Genomic DNA, 12,562 nt, shown 5'->3' on the forward strand with positions numbered 1-12,562 from the left:
AAATTTAGTTGCTTTAAGCATAAAAAGTGTTCTCCTCCTTCCCTTTATTCTCTTCATTTTGATTCTGGATAAAACATTGGATTTGAGGTTTTCCTTCTTTGCTTGAGATGTTCTCTTCTGATTTTTGCTAATCACTGTGTAACCTGAAGAAAGGTTTGAGCCTATCAAAAAAACCCCAAACCAACAACAAACAACCCACCATACATCTGTTGTCTACAGCTGTATGCAGGGGTACATGGGTGGGTGTAAATATATGCATTACACAGCAAACATATATGCCTAACTATTCTTTGAGAGCAGTTATTTCCAATTTCTGTCTGTGGAGAATTTCTTGTAGGCTTTTGCTCATTAGCCTCTAGCGTACAAACTATTTCCCTTTTTTCCCATGGTAATGTACCTTAAAAAAAATTAATGAAAAAGAATTATAATTGGTTTGTTCTCTTTTAAAGTGCTAATTTTCCTTACTTGTGTTTATTTCATTATTTCAATGAGAAAAAGCAATCAGGGAAGCTGGGTATGTTCTGTTATTGGCTTACAATAACGAACAGGGGAAAGTACCCAGAGTGTTCTTTAGTATGGAATAGATCAATGAAAAAATCTTTATGATTTGATACAAAATTATTTTTAATGGACTGAGTTTGTGTGCCAGGAATGCATTGGGAAGTTTTATTTGGTTTTAGTTTATTTTGCTTTATTTAAAGGTTTTTCAAGACTTTATTTTCTCTATGAACTATGTTGGAAAAACATTCTTAACCTGTAAACTTAGTGGTAATTGAAATAATAGTTCTGGGCTTCTGAAAACCTTTAGGATTGAATGTGCAAAATCATTTGATTAAATGGTTGTATGGCAAATGTAAAAAATTGTAATTTTTGTTTAGTATGGAGCAGAGAAGATTGACACTTCACAAAGAGTCATAAAAGTTTATCTAAAGATATATTTTATTCATTTTGTCTACTATTTTAGAACACAGTAATAATTTGTCTCTCCATACTTCTACATAACACAGACCTTTCTTTGATTTTTCTTGGATCTGTGTTGTGTGAAGAGGGAAAAAGAAGGCTTGTTCTTCTGGTTAAGTATTAGTATGCTTGGCTAGAATATAAACTGTTTCAAAATATTGTTTGACTAAAAACTTACAAAGACATTTTTACACTGTACTTTGTTTATCTAGGTGTCTTTCTTGCAGCTTTTATTTGGCACGTTCCCGAAGAGGCAGATAGTGTTTAAGAATCCATAACTGATTCTGTAATGTATTCATCCCAAGATGCATTTGTAGATCTGCTCAGTGTTTTCAGTGTGTTTTAATGCCAGCTTCAGAGGTTTTGAACCATATCTGTGAGGCTTTTTCCAACTATTTTTTGTTTGAGTAAAACTTCCATTCCACCCAGATTATGCAGACAGTCTTTTGTGCAAGGAAGAGCACTACAGCAGTAAGGGACCATTGATTTGAGAGGATAAGAGATGGTGACTGTCATGCTAATAGATATGTGTGCTGTCATATCTGATACTTGCACATTCATACAATATTGATATTCCCAGGAATGTAGCAGTAGTGGTTTAGTTTATTATAGCCCAGTACTAATGTAATGCATTTTATGTGCTAAAGCATTTCTCTCTAAAAGTTCTTATGCCTTCATTTGTTGTATGCAAGAGGGGTGTGATGTGTTGATGAAATAGGGGACCTTTAACAGCTCCTGTTCAAAGCATTTTTTTGTTGGTCCTTACTGCACTGTGTAGTGTAACTAAGTTGGCCTAGTTCTACAATTCCATGTCTCTCTCTGACTAGCTCAGCAATAGGAATTAGACATTTATTGTGAAATGTTAGTGTACAGGTTTGCATGGTGTTTTGTTGTTGTAAAGTTTTATGAACAGGTCTGTCCTTGAGAAATTGCCATAAGGGTGACTTTTATTTCCAAGGCTGTATCTTGCCTTTGTCATGTATCACTTTGACAGTACCTCTGCCAAAATTGTCCTTTTTGTTAAATATTTTTATTGTCCCCTGTGTTAAATATTTTACAGTACAGTTGCCTTCATTTAGCAGCAGTCACGTTTGCTTTCTTTTCCTCTAATTCGCAGTGTGTTCCACAGGCTTACTGTATTGTTTCTTGTGACATCTTTTCCTGCCGTGCCACTTGCAGACGTTTAGATTTCCTGGTTGCTGATAGTCCCTGTTCCATCAGCCTGTGCAGAGATTTCTTCTTGCTGTGTGCCACAACTGACTCTTTTTTTCAGTATTCAAGACTAATTTTGCCTCTGTGATGAAATCACAGAGCATATGAGGTCTCTATTTAGTTTGCTTAATTCCTGTATTCTGAGCATCTATTTTCTATTTCTCACATGGAAAACTGTTTCTAAGAGTGTTTTTTCATGTTGTTCACCCTGTCTCTTAGTCGTACTCTGGCATCCCAGGGTTCTGTCGTGTGGTATCTTCTAACAAATCTTTCAAGTTTCATAGTCTTCAATTCGTATCCTGCAAAAATGTGGAAATGACTGTTGGATTTTTTTGCCTCAAAATACAGAAATATCCTGGTATCTGTGATCAGATTAATTTATGGAGTGATCATCTGTCAGGATTACTGGGTTTTGACCTAAGTTCGCCTTAGCTTACGGCCTTTTAGCAAATCTTATTTTGTTTGACTGTGTTAGTGACAGGTGGAACTGCCTCATGTGCCTGGCTCCTGTGACAACAGCTTTATTAAAGTAGCATCTTTCTACTTCTTCCTGGGGTGGACAGTAAGTGAAGACTTGGAATTTTGCTCCAAGTTTCTCTCTTGATTTAAAGCAAAAAAAAAAAAAGGTAATATTCTGGGTTCATAGGTCCTGCTTAAATGCTGGTTCCAGAGCTTTGCTCTAACCAATTCACTGATCAGCCTACATACTGGTTGGTTTTAGCTGTTACACCAACCAGGTTAGTAGCTGAATGGGTGACTTCAAAGGTACACTGATTTGCTGCAGGATGTTTTTTGTAATTCATTAGTTGGCAAGCTCTTAGCAAAGTCAGAACTGAATCTCTGTCCCAGCATGGTGTTAGTGAGGAGTTTGCACCTGTTAATTCTGGCTTTTAAATGAACTAAAGTTGAATCTCAGACCACCTTGTTCACAAAAAACCCCAACAAAACCTAACCAACCAACCAAAACAACCCCAAAAGAAAACAAACCACTAAACCTACTCCTGAAACTCAGTATAAAAACAAACACATCTGGCCGTAGTCCAATTCTTCTGCTGCCACTTGGAAGGAGAAGGGGGGTGTTATTAGCGCAATGTTGTAAGCTGAAACAACTGAATACCTACTACTATGCCTTTATACAGTCGTGCACTTGAAGTCTTTACCATCCCATATACTTACAAGTGAATGATTTCTGACACCGAATAGTTCTCAGCACATGAAACAAAATGGACAAGCACCTTCTTTTGTGTCTACAGATGGCCAGATGCTTTGATCTGTGAGCTGAGGCATCCACATTACCCAGTAGAGGCAGAGGGAGAGGAAGAGAGAGAGAAAAAAGCAAAGGCAGTTGTGAAAGTTGGCATCCAGCCCCAGCTCTTGAATATGTTGGACCACCCTGAAAAGCATTCATATTAGTGTTGAGTCGTATAATTATTAGATTGTTGGTGTATGTCCCAGCAAAGTATGTGATTTTGTTATTCTTTAAAATATGACCAGACTAAATATGTTGTCAGTATTATCAAAACTAAGCTAATATTGTTGCTATCTTTGAGCCAAAAAGGTACTGGATTTTGCATTTCTTTTCCAGTGCTTGGTCCTGTAGGCTGTGCTCATACCGCTTTATTGTATGACAGTACTGCTCTGCAATGTTAGTGCATGCCTTGAGGTTGTTGGATGCCAGGATCTTTGATAGTTTTCCAGAAGTTAATTATTATATTACAAAGGTAATTTAATAGAAGAAAAAACTAAGGATCATTGGTAACTTTTTTTTTTTTTCTTAGTAATAAAGCAGAGCATAGCAAGAAAGAGAAGTATTCTGCACTTTCCTCATAATCACTGAATTCCTCAGTAGTCTTCCTAATTCTTTATAACACTTGCTGGAATAATTAGAAAACAAAATGCATCATGTCTGTATTAATTTTGTTCCACAAACTCATTCTACTCTAGATATTTTTATGGATTCTTTGAATTAATATACATTTCATTATAGTGCTAACGTTTGGCTGGCTAATCATGGCCATTGCACATCTTTCAGTCTGAACACCCTGGTTGCCTTTGTTGAGACTTCAGACCTATTTCTTCGAGTCAGCAGTATCTGTGACAGCAACTTAATTGCTGCATGCATTTGTACTGTTCTTTGGCAATTTTGTTTCAGATTCTTGTCAGTGTACCTATTTGCCTGGGGGATGGTTTTGTATTAAATATTAGTAAAAAACAGGTAACATCTACACAAACAGCAGCAGAGCAAAATCCCATATAATTGCAAACCAACCTGTCTAAAAGGCAAGGGAATGGGAATATTTTAGTTATATTTTAGCTGTAACCACCAGGAAACAAAAGCAGAAATTACGTTTCAAGAATGTGGCAGAAGCTATTTACACTTATTGTCTTTGAGCCCCGTATCATCATGTTAATGATTTTGCATTTATGTTAAGCTTTATCTTTTATTCTTTTTCTCCCTCCTCAAATCTCTGAATGTTCACAAGCATTACTTTGCCACTGTTGACATATAAATATTTTGGGGATGCAGATGACATTCACCAGTAATATAAAAACTTAATAATACTGCTTCTAAATGAAGGACTGGGGGAAATTTAAGCAATTTAGTAAAATTACTAAAATTGGAAGTTGCCCAGAACTACAAGCTTAACATATAGGTTACTAGAAAATTAGACTAAAATTTTAATGAGGCTATATGATCAGTCGTATTTAGTATGGAGCATGTGGACAGAGATGCATCCACATAACAGCCATTGTCAAATTTGGAACAAGGAGCTTGGGTTTGCAATCCTTCTGCCTGAAGATACAGTAGCCAGTAAAAACATGTGATTTCCCCATGCAGTCTGCAGGCCTGCAGTTTTGTACTGTGGACACACTTTTTCCCCACTTCACTTTTCTTTGTAATCTAAGGATTAGACTGAGTGTGACCTTATTTGCTTTTTTAAAAATAATGGTGCATAAAATGTAACTTGGTATATTGTAAAAAGAACAGCCAACATAACAGATATGCAGCAGGTAGGAAGGAAGTGAATTGTCACCGGGTTTCATTTTGAAGGAACCCAGTCATCTTAGATCACATTTTAATTGCTCCCTCTTATTTAAAATGTCTGCTTAATGCTCCTTTCAGCTAAAAAATTCATTTTAGTTTCAGAGTCGCTAAATTAAGGTTTATAGGGATCAGCATTTGGATGATTAGTCATTACTGTTGTCAACCTAATGCAGACTATAGACTGATCTTGCTAAAGGAAAACTTCCTCATTCTATTTTGTCATGGTTTAACCTCAGCTGGCAGCTAAGTACCATGCAGCTTGCTCCAATTTCCATGAAGTTCTCTAATCTCTGGTACAGCTAGCTATACGAACACGTTAAGTAGCTCTTCATAGATGGGCTGAAAAAAAAATAAAAATCCACTACTGGGGTTGCATGAATAGTTTAATGTATAAATTCATTTTTTCAAATGCCATTGGAAGGATTTCACATTCATTTTAAAGCTGAACAGGTAGACTACCGAAGTTGTCCCATGACCTTGTGGAGCCGGAGTGTATATACAATTCAAAGGAAATTATCTTTGGGTTGTGAGGGAGAGTGAAGGTTCTGGTTAGGTGAGTGGCACTACAGCACAGATGCATTGAGAAAGGGCGTTAAAAGTTAACTTCTGAGTAATACAGGGTAGAAGACATCTGATGAACTGATGATATTGTAAAATAGTAAGGCACAATGAGCAGGCTTGGCATGAGATCCAAATGTAAATTTTTAAGAATCACTACAGTTTATTTTAAATATAAATTAAAATGGTATTATTCTGTTTGATTCATTTGGCTTTTCACTAATCCTGATGACTGAAGGGCATATGAAGAGCTTGTAGTCCTCTAGAGGCTTGAGGAAAGGTTCCTAGGTTCCTTGGCTTTCCTCTAAATAGGCTTTTCTAGCAGCATTTCCAAGAAAAAACAGACAAACAAAATCAAAAAACCCCAAACCAACAAAATCAACCTTCAGAACTAAGTTGCTCTTTTCAAAGATGAATTAAACTTATCACCTTATCTTAGTATTGTAATACTGAGTCAATAATGCCACTGTACTTTTTAGTGATTCAGCTACTCCACCAGAACTTGCGTATAGAAGCAGAACCAGATATCAATGTTTGAACTAATTCTGGGAAGTTCCTATGGTCTGAGAATAGGATTCCCAATCTATTGGCTCATTTCTCAAGTAATGTCTAAATACCAAACAATGGATCAATATTTTGGGATGCTGAAATAGGAGCATATTTTCACAAACTGGTAATAGATGCCAGGATAGGCAGTGTTGGTAGGTCATTTGTGATGTCTTGATCACATCTTGTTATTGCAGTAACAACAGACTTAGAAATGACTAAGCAATGGATTTTGAAAGCTAGGCAAAGCTGAGGACTAGTGACTCCAGTTTGCTTAATATGTGTCTGATTGAAGAAATTTTAAATTTATATTTCATCCTCTAGAGAAACAAGTAACTATACTAGACATGTTTTAAAAACAACATCTGTTTTGTTGATCTTACTTTTTCAGCAGTTATCTATGTAAACTTAAATATTCAGATGAAAGTAATGTTCAAAGATTTGTAGCTGAGACATTTCCCTTTTTCTGCTCTTTTTCTTGATGAATATAAGAAAAGATAACAATTCACTTTCTTTCCACTCCATTAAAATCATATTCTAAGCAGCCTTCTAAAATCAGTACAGCAGTGTTATTTTGCAAGGTAACGGAAGCAGCATTTCAAATGCTTAAGCAAATGTTACTGTGTACTCATGTATGCACACTTTTACAAATGAAATAATGCATCTGTGATTTTAGTTCCATTTTTTTCCTTTGTATTCTGCTGACTTCACACACAGATTGAATTGGGAATATAGTATTTCTTAATTGTGTCTCGTATTTCAAAATTCACATTTTGAAATTGAGTAACTTCTTAAGATACGTTGGTTTATTTCTGATTTCCCAGTACCGAACCAAATCTGCAGCTTAAAAACACATTTGGACAGCTTAGGTTTTTAGGCATTGATAGATGGGGATATTTTAAACTGAAATAATGTATTTTCAACATCAAGGATTTGCTTTATATTTCTCTTTCTATGGGAATAAAAAAAAAAATAAAATTAAGTAGTTATGAATCTGAGTCCAGTGTTTTCCAAATAACAATTAGTGTTATTTGTCATGAGATTTTGTTTTTGTATGTATACCATAACTCATTCAAGTGTGAAATAAAAGGTATTTCGCTTTCTGTTCCCACAGAAAGTAAACTTTCAGATATAGCGAGAATGTTGTTACCAAGTTTAAGATTAAAAAAAATAAAAAATAAAAAAATGTATAAAGTGTTGCCAGAGACATTCCATGCATTTAGGGAAAGTAAATTGAGTAAATAAATGAGTCAGTCAAATAACAAATTATGTTCTCCAGAACAAGCAATGCAGTAGTTCCAGATAGATGGTTTCCTGAGCAATTTTAACTTATCTAAATAATCTATCTTTTTTCCCCTCCCCTCCCTCTCCTTCCCAGATCCAGCCATTGTAAATGGAGTTTATTGGTCAGAATCTTTAAATAAGGTGTTTGTTGATAATTTTGATCGTGACCCTTCCCTCATCTGGCAGTACTTTGGAAGTGCAAAAGGATTTTTCAGACAGTACCCAGGTAAGAAGATTACAAGTTCTTACTTTAAATACGACAAAGAATGCTATGGCCTGCAATTTTCCACTCAGTATTGTCACAAAGCATGACTTTCACAAATGCTGCAGGTTTGGTTTTTCTTTATCTAGTTTTAAGAGAGACATTTCTAATGAATATTTTCAACATTCTGAGGGGATTTTTTAAACTAATTTTCATTTGGAGATGAAGCCCCCAAGATAACTCATGTACTTATAAACATTCCTATTCATTTATACATATACACACATCAGAAAAATAACTTCTAAATAGACTGTGGAGAAGGAGGGCAAAAGGATAAGACACTTCATTATGGTACTGAACTTAGATAATGTGTTCTATCGACGCATATAGTAAGACTTCATCGTAATTTATTGTTCAGTTTTTAGACTTCCACATAACCTTACATCTTTATGTTTAAAGATTTCAAAAACTTGTTTTAAAGTTTCCTTTTACATCAGTTGTAATGAAATACAATTAGATCACTTGTATTATTTCCATAGAAATCGGTTAAGATATAGTAATTTAAATGTATATGAATATTGTAAATAATTGTTACCCATTAAGTTTTGTGCTTAAACTCATACCTAATTTACTACATATTTAATAAACTAAAAAGTTAAACTGATCCTTAGCCTCTGTAACTTTGGATCAGGCCTATTGTGAAAAATGTTCCTGTAGCTGATGTGGTTTAGCAATCCATGGTTTTTTAAGTCTGAAGTCTTGAGTTTAATGAAAGCAAGTTTAGTGTAAGCCTGCATGTCTGAACGTGACTGAAAGTAATGGCTACTACCATTAGTAAAACTAACACGTTAGTTTTAGATTACAGTTCAGTTCTCAAGCTCCATGATATTTCGAGGGTAGAAAAAATATTAGTCTTTATTTTAAAGGCTGTTTCTTGTCTTGTGCTAAAGTTTAAAAAGCAGGAAGGATTGCCCTGTCCTTTTTTTTTTTTTTTCCCCATCATCTTTCGTTTGACCCACAACTGCAGGATATGTAGTGATATGAGCAAAACATCAGATGTATGACCTATGAGTGAGGCAGTTAGTATAACAGGACCTGTTGAGACCAGGCACAGGTAGTGAGTGCTCAAGGCTTGAAAGGGACTTCACAAGCATGTGATAAAGCTTGTCAACATCAATGACCTATTATGACAACACTTCAGTGACAGTACTATGATGAATATAGTAGTCTTGAAGAAGTTTTCACCTTACAGTAGGCTAAAAAGGAGTGAGAAAAAATACTGGATTTGGTGGTCCTATTTAATGAATTTATTTTATCCAGCATTTCCTATGGTGCAATATAATTCCCTGTTAGATAAAAGTATGAAACTCCATTAAGTGCTACTTAGGCCAATGCCACAGATACATTTTGAAGAGGTTCTGTGAAAATATAATTTACTTTTTCCATCTCTTTTTTAAAACAGGAATTAAATGGGAACCTGATGAGAACGGAGTCATTGCATTTGACTGCAGAAACAGAAAATGGTAGGCAATAGATGACTAGCAGTGTTTAAGAAATTTGAAAGGAAGAAAAGTTTAGTATTTAAAAGAACAAGTTGCTTTGTCTTTTGCCTTAGGTACATCCAGGCAGCAACTTCTCCAAAAGATGTGGTCATTTTAGTAGATGTCAGTGGCAGCATGAAAGGGCTTCGCTTGACTATTGCAAAACAGACGGTTTCATCTATTCTGGATACCCTTGGAGATGATGACTTCTTCAATATAATTGCTGTGAGTGTCTCAGGATTTTTTCTTCCCCCCTGCCCCCCTTTTTCTTTTTTCTTTCTTTCTTTTCCATGGTTTGCTGCTATCTGTCATGTTTTACATCACATGATACAATTGAAAAATATTGCATGCAGGTGATGGATGTAAGATGACATCAGAACCAACTGGACAGGCACTGTGATTTTTCCAGTGCAAGATTCTTCAGGTGACAGTGTTCCAAGCTATTTTTCTATGACTTGCAATCTGAAACCCCTTAATAAGTTGTCTTGACGTTGGGAGTTGCAAAGAATAGTAATCTCTTTTGTAGTTTGCCTGAGCTTTCTACATCACCTTAGTTTTTAACTGTGGGGCCTGTTTCTTTACACCTCTGCCTCCCCCCACCCCCAGCTTCTGCAATAAAGCACAAATTGCAAAATGGTTAACATGTAAGGATTAAGAGAATCGGATCTTAGCTTTTGCTGAAGCTTGTATGGCATAATAAAATACCAGCGTAGCTCCTTGTTGTTCCTGCTTTCCTCAGTGCAAATCTGAAATGTATGCATGTGTGCATAAGTTGTGTGGAGGCACTACTGGTGCTTCTGAACAGCGATAAATTATATCATTAGTAGATCCTGCTATTTATGTAGAGTAGTTAGTTTTCCGTGGTACAGGTACACGTTTTAAATCTATGAGGCTACTTTTATAGTACTTAAGAGTACTGTATGGGATTAAGCGTGTAGTTAAGGATGGCTTTAACAAGTCCAGAACTGACATCAGACCTATGATTTGCAGGGAGGTATGGGAGGGAGGAGGAAACTGGTGGTTTTATAAATTCTCCTTTGCTGATATTCTGTTGGTAATACTTCATAAATATGTGGGTTTATCATATGCATAAATCCTAAAAATTTCTTCAAATGCTTGAACGTAGGGAAGGTTTTGGCCTTTTTTCACTAAAAGGGAAATGCTTTCTGTATACTGAAATAAATGACCTCAGTGACACCAGTGCAAGTCATTGAGATTGTATGGAGAATGGAGTACATATGCCGAAAGTATACACGCATTTATTTTAAACAGATAGCAAGCATTTAGTTCAGAATATCTTTCATATTAATCTTCTTGCTTGATAATTGCATAATTAGCAGAAACTCATGTAGTGGGAAGACATAATTACATAATGTATCAAAAAAAGATTGACTGCCTTTCAAAAAAATTATGGTTAACTGTAATCTAAATAAGTTGAAAGAATATTTCAAATAAGTAATTATGAAGATACTTGACCAGCCATTTTTCCATGTGTAATCTCTGTGTTTATCAGTAGTTGTGACAGTTACTGTGAATGATATAGGAAGAAAAAAGAAATTTTTTAAGTGATGATTTTTCCTCTGGGAAAACCAAAAGGTTTTTCCATGTGTAATCTCTGTGTTTATCAGTAGTTGTGACAGTTACTGTGAATGATATAGGAAGAAAAAAGAAATTTTTTAAGTGATGATTTTTCCTCTGGGAAAACCAAAAGGCTCATCTATAACAAAAAGTATAAAAATGTATGTAGCTAGAACCCAAACCAATGATTTTGCATAAATAGCAGGGGAGAAATACCGTGTAAAGACTAAAAAAAAAGGGGGGAAGCAAATATGAAATAACTAAACATCTTTATTTTTCCAATTTAAACTTTAATTGAAAATGAACTGAGCTGTGCATAAACCAGCATGGAGTTACAGAATTTTGCTTGGAAATGCAACAAACTGGTGAGTGAGACTGGTGCTGTGGACAAGGGAGTGAAGGATGTTTCAATGAGGAAAGGCATATATAGAACTCCTTTTAGAATTTGACCGTGTAAGAAGAAGACACAGTGAGGGTACACAGTAAAGCCAGGATTACTGTGATCTAAATGATCAGCAAAAATCACTGCTCTGAATAAGCGCCAGCAGGGTAGATGATCTTTGTTAAGACTGGAGAGGGTGTGTCAGAAATCAAAACATGAGACAACAAAGCTCACTCAAGAAGCTCCTTGGTGTGAAAGCACTGAAAATCCTGTATAGCTTTTATCTACAGACAAATGTTTGAGTGATATTATATTTTACTCTTTATAATTTAGCCATAGCTTGGTAACGTGAAAGCAGTTCCTTTTCGAAGGCAAGGTGCACATATGTCCATATGAGAAATCCCCTTTGTAACAAAGCTGTGCAAATATAGCAAGTATCTGTATCTAGAACTGGCCAGCTGTACAATGTGTGCAAAAATACTACTGTGCCTAAAAGTCTTGCTATTCACATGGCACACAGCTGATACTTGCTCACACCAATTGTTCTTCTGAAAGGCCTGTCCATATTGTTGCTTCATAGGAACTGCTGGACATCTGGAAGTCTGGGCCAAGTGACCAAGCACCTCTTTCTCTTTCCAGACCAAAACTGGAGGTGGAATAGAGCTTCATGTGGGAAATCTGGACAAACAATACACTTCTTTAGATGAAGCAAAAATTTTGAGCCTGGCTGATAGTCAGGATGGGTTTATTATATGCAGTGATTAATGGAACAGGTACTGCAATGGAAGACTTGTATGAGGAATCAGGCCAGGAATTAGGAGTCAAATAGGTTAAGGAGTTTTCATTTTCCCAAAAGAGGAGAGAACCATAAAGCATGCCTACATTTTGAGGCAAAAGAAGGAAATGCAAGGAAAATAGTGATGAAAGGTGTGAGAGGGGACTTACAGATGAGCAACAGCCAGAAAGAAGCAAGTGGAAAGGTTACACAAGCAGATGAGAAGCTTTTGTGTTTGTTACAATAAGAAGGAAGAGCACTTTAAAGTTAGCCAGAAGAGAACATGAAGTTAGAGAAGCTGGACTAATGTGAGACAGGGCTTTGTTGACAGTGGGGGTCAAGGATGGAAAGGAATTGAGCATTGTGAAAATCAGCATCTATGTCGGTGAAACAAGCGGAAAAAATTTCACTGTACAAAAAGTTTTAAAATCTTTTCAATTTGCTTTTCAGGTGATTGTTATACATTTCAGTGTTCCAT

At 35.8% G+C, this 12,562-nt stretch overlaps 1 protein-coding gene across 6 annotated transcripts in view; it reads left to right on the forward strand.

The window, feature by feature from the left end:
- CACNA2D3 (calcium voltage-gated channel auxiliary subunit alpha2delta 3) overlaps positions 1 to 12,562 on the forward strand; it is a 546,863-nt gene that overhangs the window by 281,564 nt on the left and 252,737 nt on the right. For all 6 annotated transcript variants that reach the window (XR_003993879.1, XM_030502305.1, XM_030502306.1 and 3 more), the window contains 3 exons: positions 7,701 to 7,832; positions 9,271 to 9,331; positions 9,424 to 9,574. Coding sequence is in view for 5 of the 6 variants with exons in the window: in XM_030502305.1 (XP_030358165.1) it covers positions 7,701 to 7,832; positions 9,271 to 9,331; positions 9,424 to 9,574 (344 nt within the window). In the remaining variant the exon portion in view is untranslated. The remainder of the gene's footprint in view (positions 1 to 7,700; positions 7,833 to 9,270; positions 9,332 to 9,423; positions 9,575 to 12,562) is intronic.

Source organism: Strigops habroptila, chromosome 11, assembly GCF_004027225.2.
Source record: "Strigops habroptila isolate Jane chromosome 11, bStrHab1.2.pri, whole genome shotgun sequence".
Lineage (NCBI taxonomy): Eukaryota > Metazoa > Chordata > Aves > Psittaciformes > Psittacidae > Strigops > Strigops habroptila.